General features: G+C 41.4%; 2 protein-coding genes across 5 annotated transcripts in view; one reads left to right on the forward strand and one right to left on the reverse strand.

Moving 5' to 3' along the window:
* The window catches only part of Ndufa9 (NADH:ubiquinone oxidoreductase subunit A9), a 26227-nt gene extending 21826 nt beyond the window's left edge, over window positions 1–4401 (reverse strand). Inside the window, exons 1-3 of the mRNA XM_010611599.3 lie at window positions 4305–4401; window positions 635–805; window positions 233–330 (exon numbers count right to left, since the gene is read on the reverse strand). Coding sequence (XP_010609901.1) covers window positions 233–330; window positions 635–805; window positions 4305–4353 — 318 coding nt within the window. The 5' untranslated portion in view covers window positions 4354–4401. The remainder of the gene's footprint in view (window positions 1–232; window positions 331–634; window positions 806–4304) is intronic.
* Window positions 4402–4480: 79 nt separating this feature from the next.
* Akap3 (A-kinase anchoring protein 3) overlaps window positions 4481–15937 on the forward strand; it is a 20187-nt gene continuing 8730 nt past the window's right edge. For 2 of the 4 annotated variants that reach the window (XM_010611601.2, XM_010611604.2), the window contains exons 1-5: window positions 4481–4606; window positions 6565–6626; window positions 6885–7076; window positions 10259–10368; window positions 12770–12865. In XM_010611601.2, the coding sequence (XP_010609903.1) occupies window positions 12770–12865 (96 nt within the window). In that variant the 5' untranslated portion in view covers window positions 4481–4606; window positions 6565–6626; window positions 6885–7076; window positions 10259–10368. Of the gene's footprint in view, window positions 4607–6380; window positions 6461–6564; window positions 6627–6884; window positions 7077–10258; window positions 10369–12769; window positions 12866–15937 lie in introns of those variants that run through there. The other 2 variants (XM_010611602.2, XM_010611603.2) reach the window with 2 other exon arrangements.

Raw genomic sequence — 15937 nt, forward strand, 5'->3', positions numbered from 1 at the left:
AAAAAAAAAAAAAAAAAAAAAAAAAAAAAAAAAAAAGAGAGAAGAAAGTTTGCCAACTCCAGATCTAGTCTTCATGCCAAGTCAAGAGATGCAGGAACCTACCTGAAAGAATCTCCTATGAACGGAGGCTGCCCTTGACTCATTGCTACTTTATTGTACTGCCTCTCACTACTAAGAATTACCTGAGTAATTTCTATTTGCTAACTCAAAGTATCAGCCATCGATATCTTACCAGAAAGATAAGCTGGCCCAGGTCACCCATGGGCCGAAGATGCATGATGTCGTAAGTATCACACCGATAGGGAATGATCACCTGAGACCCCATCCGTCCTAAAACACAAAATGAAATGAGGATCAACATCTACAGAATACGAATACATCACACAATAAGGATACAGTAGGTGTCTAAATTCTTGTATATGTGGATATTATATATAACGAAGAAGCACATGTGCCATGCTAATGAAGCCATAACTTTCCAGGCTCCCTTACTCCCATCTTATGGCCTAGGTAGCACATAAATAAGACAGAAATTGCAAACTGTTAAAATGAGGGGAAACCCAGCTCATGGCCTCTCACTGGGCAATCCTAATGAAGGGTAGGAAAGCACACTGAACTCAAGAATGCTACTTACCAAGGCGGTTGACAACATAGCGGCCCAGGAATCCTGTTGCTCCAAACACAGTGGCCACCACCCCACTGACGGAGGAGCGCCCACCTTTCCCATGAGGCAGGACTGCATGATGAAGCTGGCGGTGGGGCAGGCCCTGAAACGCAGATATAGCTATTGCACTAATGGCAGAACCTAAAAGAAAACCACAGAGTACACAAAGGTGGCAAATGTTAATAGAAAAGCAACCGAGAAAACATAACTTCTCTGAAAATTGTAACACTGTTTTGTGATCAGTACCTTAGTAATTCAAGTAACAACAGCAATAATGAAATATTACAACACAAAACCTCTAGGACATGAGAAAAATATATAAAAATTGGAAAGTAAATTCTATGCCCCTATGGGATATAATTGATCTAGAAAGATAAAGTTACATTCCCATGAGAAAGGATTCTTGGGTAATGTGTTTTGAGAAAGGTTTTCAAGAGGAGCATCTGAAGTAGGAGAATTCACTGGAAAACACTACACACATGTAACAGAGGTAGGAAGGAACATACTGACACAGGGTAGCAGCAAGAGCTCTACATGAAACAGACTCTGAAACTGCTGACTCAGGAAAAACAAATGTGGTATGGGTTAGGGCAGAGAATTGTTGGTGCACAGCATTAAAAAGTATACATCAGACCTAATATAAAAACCAATGAAAAATATCAAAAATGAGGAGGAGAAAGTACTTGAGAAAAAATTTTCTGACTTTGAGAAAGGTGAACAGTATAAATGATTTGTCAAATCTCCCATCAACACTTCTTCACTGATCCGTGTCCCTAGAAGAAACCTTCAAAGTCTGGACCTCACTGCATCATCTCCTCAGTATGTATGCAGACTCCCTGCCCTTAGCCTCAGCACCTGTGGGGACAGAAACGCTATTTCCTGTAGCAGCCCCTACTACCTGCTGGGAGCTAGTCTAACAGCTGGCAGGTCTTACCATCAGGGGAAGCAGTGACCGCTTCTCCACATTTTCATCCTTGTCTTCTTTGGGAGTGAGGAAGAACAAGTCTAGTCTCTCTTCTATATCTAAGTATAACTATTATAGCAATGTTAAGTAATTCTTATCTCAAAAGCAAATTTCCTAGAAAAATACGTTGCTGGAAATTTACTTGAGATTAAAATAAGGTCAGTTAATTCAGAGTTTTCTCTGGTCTCACTGTCTACTGCTCAGGAGAAAGCAGAAAATACTGGGAAAGTTTGGTGTAATCGGGGTCACTGCTTTTTATGATAAAGGGAGATGAGCTGGAGAGCGAAAATGTATGAAAGGAAATAAACGAATACGGAATAAAGTAAAGATGATAGGATAAGCGGGAAGTGAAAATGGCAGAGCCAATGAAATAGAAATAATTACAGGGGACAAGGAATGCCTCAAAAGACCGTTATGAGGACTAGAATAAAGGTACATAAAGCATTTAGCATATTGTTTATCACAAAGCTAGTGAGGTATAACTGCACAAATGACAGAGTGCTTTTCATTACTATTACTTTGAAATTCCCCAGAAGGTAATTAATCTGACATGGTGACTTGTTTTTTGAACAATTATGGGCCCAGCACTATTCTAGAAACTAAATTTCTCAGTAAAAAGACACTGGCAAGTGGAACTCACAATTTAGGGAGTTGGGATGAGAATATATAGTATGGAAAAGCATCCATTAATAAACATAAATTCTCTTTGGGTTGCCTCTCCATTATTTCTATTTAATGTGCAGGAGAATAATATTCTTTACTCATTATATACTTCACTATATTTCTTTGTTCAAAAACCTACATTCATTTCCCACTATAATATCCAAACTAATAGTCCAGATATATTTGCTTGCACACCGTATTATTTTAAAAGGTATTTATTTAAAATTATGTTATTTATAGTAACGATATGTTACATATTTTAAAGCTAATATTAAAGCTATATTATAAATATAAAGCTATAATATAAAATAATATGTAACATATCCAACTTCTTTCTCTATTTTCCCAGAGATACGCAGTCATTTCACTGCCTCCACGAGCACCCTAACTCCATCCCACCACACCTGTGCCAGTGGAAAATCCCCAACACCTGACTTTCCAGATCCTGAAAACACTAAACAGATTTACATATAGGCACCACTTCTCCATTCATCTTCTAATCTTCCCTTGCTACCTAAAATAACAATCATCTTTCCCTTTTCTGATTCTGTATTGTACTTAAGAGTTCAGCCACATGTAAGCACATAAAACTGTTTCATACAGTTCTGTACTAGTGTTTTAATTATGTTACTCACTAGACTAGGGTCTCCACTTTATTCAAAAGCTTATTTTACCAGAGACAATAAGCTGAGTGCTCTCACAAGCATAAGCCATAGTATCTGTTAAAGAAAAATAAGCTCAAGGGGGTAAAAATGCAATGAAAACACCCAGAACTGTGGTTATATATAGTAAGTATTAAAAAAAGTTATAATTACTAATCTACATGATGTCTCACTAATGTAATAGTTCAGCCAGAACCAGCAAATGCCTTTGGAAAGAAGTCATGGCTACAAAACCATCCACTATAAATGTGCACCACCTTTCTTCCCAACGGTATGTAGTTCTACCCAAGATGAAAAACAAAAAAGGGCCCCCTAAACCCTCCTGATTGTCTCCTCAGCTGAGCATCAGAACTATTTATATAGTGCTTTACACTTTTAAGGTGCAAGAAGCTAATCTCAAAAATTTGGGTGTGCTATTTCTGCAATGAGTTCCCACTTCATTCTTCATAAAACTCTAAGCAGGATTCTGACCGCCATGACAGCAAATTTACACTATGGAAAAAGAACTTTTTGTGGGTTGATTGTAGCACGTTGGTGAAGTAGTGGGTGAAAGAATGATGATGAAGTGTAGCTATATTAATTCCTTAGCTTTTTTTTTTGCTCTTTGGTGTCTGAAAAAACAAATGTGTTTTCAATTTGAGGACTAAGAACAGATTTAACAGTACAGAATGGAGAACAAACAATGCTGATAGGTTCGAACATATCCTTCACTCTTCTTCACTTTCCTTTCAACAAGTACTTGTTTCTTTCCACAAACATCCCTCTCTCTCCCAGGCCCCAGGGCCCTGAGCTAACATATTCTACATCTAAAGAGACGCTTTGGGTTAAAAGGCTTTTTTTTAAACATATAAATATCACTACTTCGTTTAACCTTCTCACAGATCCCCTGACGTTGAGAGATGGTCATTTTCACTGTGGTATGAAGAATCTGAAGTTGAGACTGACTGACGGTTTGTACAAGGTCATGAAGTCAATAACCCACATGAAATTTCTCTGCTAGCCATTTTCCTCTCCCTTTCAGGTCCCTCTCCGGATCCATTCAGATATTTCTCATAACCCCAGACCCTTACAACCCCACAGGACTGATTGTCTCGATCCTTTAAAAGACCCTCTTTCTGCTCTTCCCTTCCCACCGCTCTTGTTCTCTTGTCTCCTTCCCAAGTGCACAATTTAATAGGTAAACCAGGGAGGTGGAGAAGTGAAGGAGAAACTAGGCAGAGGCAACGCCGAACCCAGGCAAACCTGGCTGCTCACGAATCGGCGGGAGCGCTGCGGCGCAGCGTTGCTCCCGAAGCCTTTGAGTCCAGTCACGGAATACCCACCAGGAGCCGCAGTTCGCTTTGACACTTACGTGACATTGGGAGACCCCGAACAACCCTCGGGTGAGTGGCGGCCGCCATCTTCTCCCACAATGCCCCTCGGCTCTCGTTCCGGCCGACTACGGCTACTCCTCTGGGCCAAATAGTCTTTTACGCGCCTGTCTGCGCAGGCGCTAACCCGGCAGGAACTGGTTATAGGTTAAGTGGAATCTCGGTTGAGAAAGGAGCTGGGAAGGTGAAGCCGAAGGGAAGGGAGCAAAAGGAAGAGGGGAAGAAAGAAAAAGAGATTTGAAATGTTAGCTCAAGAGTAGACCGTAAAGATAAGCGCATAATGGTGAGGAACCTGAAATTCAGACCCATCGGGGGTCTGACTCAAGATCGTACAGAATGGCAGAACCCAGAGTGGAGGAGCGCAACTTTCCTCTCAGTTCTGGGTTTCATGACGAGACCAGATAGGGCAGCCCTGGTGATGCCGGGGACAAGGAGGAGGTGTGGCTCTGCGCTGCGCTCGAGAAGTTTCCAGGAGAAAGAGTGGGAAATAATAGAAATGAAGATGCGCCCCAAATAGATGCACGCGGAGTACGCCAGGGTATTCTTTCTTCTGGGCTCTTTCCACGGAATGCTCAGATGGCGCCAACTCAAGTCTGCGCTTGGGTGACTTCTTTGAAGGCGTCTCTCACTATCTTACCCAGGTGGTGATCATTCCACCTGCTCTGTTTTGTTTTGTTTTTAAAGTATTTATCACCCGTGGATGAATCCAGGAATGGTTCATCTGGAGTGCAATTCTTGAGTGGACTTCAGGAAATCTGCATCCCCTAAAGTTTTGTATAAAATTCGGTGGCCCTGTGTACTGTCTGCACATTTTTCTACCAGGAAACCACAGACTGCCCTCTCTGGTGTAACGGTTTGTAGTTTTGCGGGGATTTTCCCTTTAAATTATGAATCCCTTTGAGAAATCTTGCATTGTTCTAGAAAGAGACAGCTGGAACCCAAGGAGAAAAATAAGAGTATAAAATTGCATTTAAAATACTTTATTCTGCCAGGAGTGATGGCGCACACCTCTAATCCCAGCTTTCAGAGGCTGAGGCAAGAGGATTGCCACGGGTAGTAAGTTCCAAGTCTGCCTGAACTACATAGCAAGACCCCGTCTCAAAAAAATAAAATACCTTATTCTGATCACCTCTTGAAATCCCTGAGAAGACAACCAATGATCCTATGAGACACACACTGTGGGCTTGTCAGAAAACAACCTAGTTTGGGGAACTCTTTCTAGATTTAGTAATTGATTTGTGTTGCTGAGATGGACAACAAGGCTACAGTGTGAGTAGGAGGTGCCTATCACTAGGCATATAAGAGCCCGTTTCCATTCTGTCCCGCCCTACCGTTTACTGAAGCATCACACAAATTGAATTGGAAGGGGAAAGAAACCCCGGAATTTGGTCAGAAAAGCTTAGTAATGCTATATGGTCTTTTTTTTTTTTTTCTCATTCTATGTCCACTTAGTGCTTATTTGCTAACATTGTACTTTTGGCTAATGACACTTTGCTGGATCTGATAAATTGACGTACCTCCCTGTCATCGCCAACCTCCTGTGTAAGCGTTAAGTAGCATCTCTTAGTCAGACACTGCCTCACTTTCTCAATTGTAGTTTCAGGATGTCCTCTTATAGTTGAAAGAGCACTGATTTTTAACGCTTAGAATATTAAATCCTCCATTGCCACTTCTACTTAGTTGTGACCTGAACAAGCTTCTACACCTACCCAGGAAAATACTTGCCTTATCTCAAAAGGTTATTGTGAGAATCAAATGACATAATGGACGTGAAAGGAGTTTTGTCAACTGCAAAGTGTTATGTATAGATGCATGTTTATTCAGATAACCACTGAAGTATTCAAACCATTGCCAGAGGTGGAAAGAATCTTAAGAAACTAACAAGCCCAGTTTATTTTACCTAATATAAAACATAACAGTTGAACAAAGCCTGTGATAAACCAATCACTTTTGAATATTAAATTTTAATCTATACCTCATCTTTTCCTTGATTGGCAGTTTTTTGCTTCATGGAAAATCATATCATTAATTAAAGAGTATGGTAACATTTTCAAAGAATATATTGAAAAGTCTTCCTCAATATAGAAGAAATCACCAATCAAATGCCTCTTGGTCCTCATATCAAGTATTTTGAGGAGTAAGCACTACTTTATTTCTGACCATCAAAGATAAATTATAACCCAGACATGGTCAGTTTAGGCAAAATATCCCTAAAGGGTTTTTTTGTTTTTCTTTTTACAGATAAAATGCTTACAAAAAGTCCAGGCTGGATCCCAAAAATGAAGTGATTCCATTGGCTTCCTGTAAGAACCCTCAATTCTTTTATTTCACATTCTCCTCTGCATCTATCTGGATTTGTTAGTATATAATATTTGCTCTGCAGTTTTAAATGGAATCTATTGGCAAAATATTCCTTCCTATATTATCCCACCTGAATTAAACATTCAAAGGAGCAAATTAGGAGAAAGCACACCTACTCCTTCCAGAGTAAACACCAGAGCTTTGGGGTATAGCTATGCTTCCACTTACCCTTTGGATCTCTACTTGTGGACACCTTACAGTGTTACCATGGAGACAGTGATATCACCGGTCACAATTCTGATGTCATCCCCCAGACCCAACAAAGGGGAGGTGAATGGAAGGCTGGGGGAGAAAACAAGATCTTGAGCTGAGCAAGAACATCCCAGCATCTTCATTGACTTTAAAAGTATATTTTGGAGTCTTCTGTGGTTCACTAATCCAGAGCTAGAAAGGTAGGAAATCCCAGGGGACTGATGAAACAGCCCAATCTGTGGACAGAAGGGAGAAGTCACATGATAGGTGATGGGCAGCTTTATGTTCAACCCAGCCTTATTCTTCTGCCTGGCCCATTTTAATTTTACCTTCGAACCCTATGGAAATGAGTCTTCCTCAGCAGCATTACACCTACCAACTGTACTGCTCACATTCTGATTTTCCTAGCAGATTTGACCAGATTTCCCTGGCCATCCTTTAGGGAACGAAGGGGTCTCCCTTCTCTGTGAGACTTTGAGAGTGGGAGCTTGCCCACTTATGGACTTTTCTTTTTTGTTGTCTAGCTGTCCCATATGTTCCTTCCAGTGTTCTGAGGGTCAAATCAGACTGGTATACCCCTTGAGTCCAATTCTCAGGCATTTTAACTCTCGTTAATTCTGAAGCCTTGGTAAGACGACAGAGTACAAGGGATGGGCAGGATTTATGTGACTATGGAGATTAAAGCATCTGAGAAAGAAGCTATTATTACTAAGGAAAAGCAAAAATAAGGGTCCCATGAGAAATCTTACAATGAATGCTGAAGCTGGGTGTGGTTGCACACGTGTAATCCCAGCACTTGAGGCTGAGGCAGGAGGAGCAGGAAGAGTTTAAGACCAGCCTAGGCTACATAGTATGTTCAAGGTCAGCCTGACCTACACATCAAGAGCCTGTCTTTAAAAAACAAAAAAGAATAGTGCGAAACAATCTTTATTTAAAGCGAAATCAGTTGAAACTTTGATACCAGCAACGATCAACTGTATTCATTGTCTGCAGTGTAGCAGCCACTTCCAGAAAGGGATAGAAAAGCTGGGCATTGTGCCATATGCCTGAAATTCCAGCACTCAGAAGTGGAGGTGAGAGGATTGCAATTAAAAAAGTAAAAAGGGCCCAGGGATTTAGGTCATTTGTGCTGTGCCTGCCTCCAGAGTACAAGGTCTTGAGTTCAATCCCCAGTACCAGGGAAAAAAAAAGACAAAAAGGTCTGAAGATGTAGCTCATTGTGAAAGCCCTGGGTGCAATCCCCAGTAGGGAGGATGGATATACATGCAGCAACCACACAAGGGCTTCACTTATGTTGCCTATAATTTAGTTTTTCATAAATTTAGGAATCTTCAGTAACTTCTTGCTTAAGATGAATACAGGAAAATACGTCTTGAGATGACACTGGTCTAGAATACAGCAACCACACCCCTTTATTGCTTGTGCCCTCCCACTGGCATTAATGATTTGTACTGCATCCTCCTCGGTTCGAGGTAATAAGCAATCTCCATGGCATTTTTGAAGAGCATTTTAGGTTGCTACCTCTATGGCCATAGAATCGCTCTACTGGCCACAGGAAAATGCCACAGCTTTGAGGCTGTTAAACTGCCAAACTAGGGGACACAGAAATGTATCCACTGGCTCTAACATTCCCTTCTGGGCTCTGTTCTAATCTGTAAGATGAGGTGCTAGAATAAATGACAGATACAGCTATAGATATATTTTATGTAGAGACCACTTTCTATTCTTATAAAATTAAATACATAAAACATTCTTTAAAATTTCCACCATATCTTTAAGATATTACCAACTTGAAACTCATAAAGCATTGTATGAATTCCTGTATTGACTCGTTAGCTCTTCCTTTTTTTTCACTTCGCTATGGGAAATGTACACGTTGATTTGGAAATCTGAGATCACTGTCATCAAAAAGTATTTACCAGGGCCGGGGATTTAGCTCAATGTTGCTTCTGCCTGCCTCGCAAGTGCAAGATCCCGAGTTCAATCCCCAGTATGGGGGTGGGGGGAGTATGTACCTCTTTATATAAGCTATCATCCAGAGCAAGTTTGGGAGTTCTAGTAGTCTAAAAACAAGCTTCATGATCAGATAATCACCCAGAGGAAACAAACTAGAATGAACATTAGGATATATGTAAGTTGTGTTTGCTGGATATATTTAATGAGACAGCTGTCTTTCTGTGAAAAGAGTAGTTGGGGGTGTTGACATTAATATCACTGGAATCAGAGGCCTGTTAGTAAACCACTGGATAAGTTTCCAAGGTGTCAACTTCAAGAATGAACATCTGGAGGGAAAGGGAGGGATGGCAAGGGAAAGAGATGAAAAAAGATGTACATGTACAGGTCCTCACAATGAATGTAATCATTATGTACTGTAAGCCGGTACTAATAAAAAACAAAATGTAGATCTTAAAAAAGAACATCTGAATGTATGCTTCAAGTGTGATAGCAAATTTGGACAAGCCATTTCTTTTTTGTTCTCAGATTCTCCAATTTATAAAAGAAAGAAAAATTGGCTCCTTGGAACTAGAAATAGGCAGAATTTGAATGTCCATTCTTCCTGCATAAAATTATTAAGTCCCAGTTTTAGCATACTAGCTATTACAAGAAATACCAAGATATTTAATAAAGTGCTTCTGCCTTCATGAAGCCATCTACTGAAGGGGATAAAATATATGTGAGCAGTCACAGCCTTAGATGGGATTTAAAAGTTATAAAAAGTGAGGTTGTAATGAAGTAAGATGGAAACTTTGATGAGGGAGCAAACACATTGCACTAAGATCTTAGAAATTGTTCATGGATAGGGCAACTTTGGACCTGGGCTCTGAGAAAGGTTGGAGTTCAGAGAGCCATGGAGGGAGGATGGGGCTGGCATGTTGAGCAGGTGTCCAAAGTGAGTACAGTGTCTTAGTGTCTTCTGTCAGAATGTCCTAGGAAGGTCACTGGACTAGAACACATTAACCACCACTCCCTTCATAGTATGAGGACATGTATCATTGTCAAGTCCTCAAAGGAGCACTTACAAAATGTTCTGAGATCCATGAATTCAGGGCGTTTATTGTCCATTCCACCTATTTATTTCCAAATTTCTATTTATGCAAATTTGAGATTGAACCAAAAACTTTGGTGTCCTCATTGTTCAATAAGACTATAACAATAATGATTTGCAGGTGGAGAATAACAGTCATTTAAGAAGTTATTGGCCAGAAAGTGGAACTTTTTGTCCTCTGGGAACTGTCAGAATGCACTAAGAATAAGATGTAAATGTCATTTTGTGCTGACCACACGCATTTGCATGTGAAGATGAGTCCAAATCATTTTTGGTAATAAAAGCAATAGGATTCCTATGTAAAGTAGGTATTTTATTTTTGTCTTTCCATTGCAGATTCCTTATATATTACATGGCAGGAGGTGTAAGTAAACTTAGTGATAGAGAAGACAACATCAAATTAATCAAGAGCTTTCCTCATATCTCAGAACCCATCCTCAGTAAAAGTAAGTAATCACAATTTCCTTACTTTGCAAACTTAATTTTCATCTTTTTAATTATCGAATGTAAGTTAAATAAGGCAGTAGATCCTATTGATTTTGTCATTTTCTATTAGAAGCAACTCACGAGGCTGAAATATAAAGGAGAATAAGAGACATGTCTCTGGCAATAGTATCATTAATTATTTTCCTCATAGTCAGGATGCAAACCTAAGAATGTTTATATGTAATAGTGAGAACAATGCCAAATTTAGCTTCATAGACATTAACGACTTCCTTGTTCAGGTTAAAAAATAATACTAACAAAGGTTAGGAAGTCAATCTCAGTCAACATTTTCAAAGAGTAAATAATTATCTTTCCAGATAAGGGAGTCTCTCCAGATAAACCCTGGCCCAGGGCTCTCAATTCTAGATATACATTAGACTCGTTTAGGGCCAGAGATTTAGCTCAGTGGTTCTGCTGCCTGCCTCACAAGCACAAGCACCTAGGTTCGATCCCCGGTACCAAAAAAAACAAAACAAGATACATTAGACTCATTCAAGGAATGCTTAAGCAATTCAATGCCTACATTCTCCCAATCTAAAATCATCAAAATAGGATTTTCTGGACTTAGTGCTCGATTTGACACCTTTACACAGTTCTCTGGGTGATCACAGAACTGGTAATCGTGGAGAAACCACTCCTCACCCAGGAGTCACTTATATCTTGGCAAGTGGAAGAGTAACTTTAAAAAACTTTTTCTAGTTTAGAAGTCAGAGTCGGTGATTGAGGTGTGAGACTGGGAAGAAAGCCTTGTGTGGGCAATGAATAAGTAGCTCACCAAACATCTATTTTCTTCTTACTGATTATTCATAATATTCTGTGTGACAAAACTAATGTATCACTTAGATATGTCTCAACATGTATTTAACCTGTTTTTTATTTTGTTGGCTTTATTTTGAGGGAGAATGTCCACCTCATGACATCCCGAAGTTTTTAAAACAAATATATTCAGTTAACCAGATATCCACCCCCAAATAATGCATTTCTTATTTCAAGCAATCCTTTATAAAAGACAGTTCCAGCTTAACATAACCTGCTGGGCTTTATCGTAACTGAATTTAAACCAGTATTTTGTCAGAATCAAAATACAAAGGTGTACGTCTGTTTCATGAAAATGCTCAGGACATGAGGCAGGAAAATCTGAGCACCTCATTCCATCTCGTCACTGAGTAGATCTGGATGAGCAGTGTTTAGATGGACAGAGGTGAAATTTCAGTGTGGAAACCAGGAAATGAAAGTCTAACGCGAAAATGGAGGCAAAGAGAAGCTTCCCATCCCTTTGGCCTGGGGATTATCATGGATAATCTAAGTCCCTGGGCAGTGGGAGTGTTCTCTGAGACTGCCTAGTAAGAGGCATGGTTGTGGGGTGTGAGAGTAACACCGAAGGTCGAGAGTGTGTGGAATAAGGGCAAGAGATGGACCCATGAGGACAGGGAGCATAAACCGTTCATTTAAGAAAAATGACTGCAATGCAAGAGAAGTCGTAAGGGAGGTTTAGAGTGAGGGAAGACAACACAAATGAATCTCAGCTTTCTGGCTGAGAAGATCAGGTAAGGGTAATGCCATCACTGAGATGCAAGATTAGAGCGAAATGTTGGGAGGGCTGAGAACAAACCCCACCCCGGGGGATATCGTGGATGCTGGATGGTACAGAGAGCATCCCTGTCCGGCATTCGAGGTTTGGCTGAGCCATGCAGGCTGAGAGTTCTTCTGGAATCTTTGGCTGACTGAAGGAGGAACTGATCTCAAAGAATCTACTAAATGCATCACTCTAGAAATTAATTAAATGCTGCACACCTGTAATCCCAGCACTTGGGAGGCTGAGGCAGGAGGATCACTGTGAGTTTGAGACCAGCCCGGGCTACACAGTGAGTTCCAGGTCTGTCTCAACTATATAGTGAGACCCTGTCTCAAAAAACAAAAAAGAACAAAAAAAAAAAAAAGAAAAGAAAGAAATTAATTAAAAGTAAGGTATCTATGTCTTTAAAAATCACTTCAGGGGATAATAACAGGCAACAGAAAACTAGTCTGTTTTGCTCACATTTAGTTTTGCCTTTCTGCTCAAAATCGAAGGGGGAGCAGGAAGGTTTCCAAGCAAGGAACAAGAGCAGGACGTGGCTGCCTATCCATTTAACAAGTGTGGGTGAAGCAGCAGCCTCATCACTAGGGACAGAATATGGTCGGGAAATCTTCCTGCCGTTGAGAGCCGAGGATAAGGATGCCCAGAGCTGAGTGGCTCAGAGCTAGCTCTCCGGGGAAGCTCTCCACAGGAGGCATTGCCCCTACTTCCTGCATCTCTGCCATTCCCCTTATTTCTCCTCACTGTCACGCAACCTTTTGATGACTTTTCCTCTGTGCTTCCAGATGGCCGATAGGGTCGACTGGCTACAAAGCCAAAATGGAGTCTGCAAAGTTGATGTCTATTCACCCGGGGAGGGCCATTCCCAGGACTGGAAAATGGTAAGGGTCCACCTCCTTGTTGTTTATCTGAGGCAGGGTCTCATTGTGTCGCTCAGGCCTGCCTGGAACTTGCTTTGTAGCCCAGGCTGAGCTCGAACTTGCGATCTTCCTGTCCCAGGATGCTGGGTGCTGGGCCACAAGCGTGCAGCGACCTGCTTGTAAACATGTTAGGGATTTGTGAGCGGCCATCAGCAGCAGCCTTGTTCTTTCCTCCACCACCACCCACCTCTTATATTTCAGGCTGGGATTTGGGGTGGGAAAAAATGAGCGCCCACAGAACAAATATTTCCCAGTTTTTCCCATCAAGTTCTATATTTTGTGGAAAATTATTTTTATATGTTACTTAGTAGGAGAAATATGCTATAACTAATAAAAAAGTATGTAATACAGTTGCAAAATTTTATGTAGTTTTCAAACAAATATGACTTGGAAATAAATATCTCTAAAGCCCATAGAAAATATTCTGTGAAATTAGGGTTGCCTTAAAATTCTGAGAACTCTAACCTCTCCCCTCAGTTACACTGTCACTCTGCCCTCACCCTTCAACACTTCTTCTCTGCTTAGTATCAGTCGAAGCACAGCCAGAAGACAGAGGCCACACCAGTTACTGTATGTTAAAAACTGCTTACTAGTAAATGGCCATTACTTACTAAAAGACATTAAAAAGGAGTTTAGGAGTACCAGAAATAGCACATTCAGAAAGCACCTGGTCCTTCAGCCAAGGCTGCTTCTGGTCTCCTTGGACATAGAGTGGCAGCCACCAGAAGCTCGTCAGAAGGGGCAAGCAAGCCAGTAGGGAACCCTCTCCTCCTGCGATGATTATGCGGTGCCCCTCCAGTGCCCTCCATTGACAAAGCCAGCTGCTAACGAAGTATTTAAAGGCTCCATCCCCAGCTAGTCATAAAGCTAGGCAAAGAAGAGTGTGTTTGCAGTGAGAGGTGTATTATTCACTTTCCCATCATTAGGACAAAATAACACGCACAACGTATAGGAGAGTTTTACTGGGGCTCATGATTTCAAAGGGTTCAGTCCATAGTCGGCTGGCTCCAGTACAGTAATGGCAAGGTGGAACAACCTGGCTCAGCAAAGCTGCTCAACCCATGATGGCCAAAAAGAGAAGGGAGGGTGGAAGGAGGAACAAGGATACACCCTTCCTGGTCATACTGTCAGTGTCCATCTCTCTGAAAATTAAGAAGTGATTTGGGCTCCTCCTTCCCCAGCTGCTCAGGATTCTACTGTGTGAGAGGAGGAGGATTCAGGAGACAAAGGAGTTTGAAGGGATGGAGGGCGGACCATGCTGTTAGAAGAGGAAAAGTTGGCACTTAGTTTTTCTGTCAGTCACGGTGGCTTGGTCAGCTATTTCTTCAGATTTCTTGTGGCTGCAGTAGAATAGTGGAGTAGGATACACACATTTCAAATTTTAAATAATACACATAGACAACAAAAACTATAAATGAGGCATACTGACACAGTTCTGTGGACCCACTGTAAAGCTCTGTGCTGTGCTGTAGGGGTGTAGTTGTAACTAGTAGCATTAAAAGGTAATTATGAAAGAAGGGCAAATCCAGCACTCCGTACAGACCCAAAATACATATTAAAGATGCTGTGTATCACAGTGATGAGGAAACTGGGGAGGCGTTACAGTCAGCTCAAAGCACACTTGAAAAAGATATTTGTACATCAGGAATATTGAAATGGATATAAATGGAGGCAAACCGAGGGAAGGAAGGCCAGCAGAGCCTCCCCTGGGCAGAATGTACGCATATCGATTACCTAAAGCTCACAGAATTGTAAACTGTGCTCCCCCCAATCAGCCAGGTGATGCCCAAGGCTGTAGATGATGCCTAGTCCATTAAATGTCGACAGTGGGCAATATGTAGCTTTCCACTGGACTGTGAGCTTCCCAATACTTTCCTCCGTTTCTCTTGATCACACAATCAGGCTGGTCCATCACATTGGCTGGATTATCTCTATTGGCCTGACAACTGGATCGCTTTGTTAAGTTTGTGCTGCTGGAAACTGTTGTTGAGGAACAGCACGGTGGACTTGTAGAGGTCCCTCCTACTTGCCACCCCAAGGCTGGGAAATCAAGGCCTGAGAAACTATCTCCCCCAGTCTCAGAAAGGCAGACCTGTACGTTGATTCCTCTAAAAGCATCAGTGCTCTGGGCTCCACTGCTTATTTTAATCACAACTTTTAACCGAGGTACTTTTTCTTCTCTGTCACAAAGAAAGCTGAGCGAGCACAGTGGTGAATCACCAGACTGGCTCACACCAGCCACAAGGCACATGAGCAGAGCCCAGCACACGCACAAGCCAGCTTCTTACAGGCACACTTCGTTGCATGGCCAAAATGAACACGGTCACCAACAGGTGCCGAGATGTAGTACCTCCACGGTACTGAAAATAGGAAGCAAAAGCATATAAATTTTGTGCTTAGCCCTCAATGTCTCCACTTTTTATTTTATTAGAAATGTATCCAGTGAATTTATATTAACTCTCTGAATTTAATACCAATCTAGTGTTGTGTTGTTTTTGTTTCTGAGACAAGGTCAGGCTGTGTAGCCCAAGCTGGCCTCGAACTCACCGTGAGCCTCTTGCCTCAGCCTCCTGAGGGCTGGGATACCACACCTGGCTCACCAATCTACTATTTTAAATGACGTGAAAGTATTAGAAAATTAGTATCAAGGTGGCGAAGTATAAAACACAGTAACCGTGGAAGTCAAGCATGGATTCATATTGTTCAGCGTCTTAAATGCTAGGTAGAAGTAATGAGAGATCTGCACCTGTACAAGTTTGTGAAGAGCATAGAAAAGTAAAATAAAAATGCTTCTAGTGTACTTAACACTGATAAACCGGAAAACTTAAAGAGTTATCCAAAGTGAGTGAAAGCAGCTTCGTAAAATGTGTCTGAGTTATACTCTATAAAAATACTTTCCAGCCGGGTGTGGTGGTGCACTCCTGTAATTCCAGCACTTGGAAGGCTGAGGCAGGAGGATTGCTGTGAGTTCAAGACCAGCCCAGGCTACATAGTGAGTTCCAGGGCAGTATGAACTACATAGTGAGACCCTGT

Source organism: Fukomys damarensis, unplaced genomic scaffold, assembly GCF_012274545.1.
Source record: "Fukomys damarensis isolate Sample0158 unplaced genomic scaffold, DMR_v1.0_HiC HiC_scaffold_19, whole genome shotgun sequence".
Classification (NCBI taxonomy): Eukaryota; Metazoa; Chordata; class Mammalia; order Rodentia; family Bathyergidae; genus Fukomys; species Fukomys damarensis.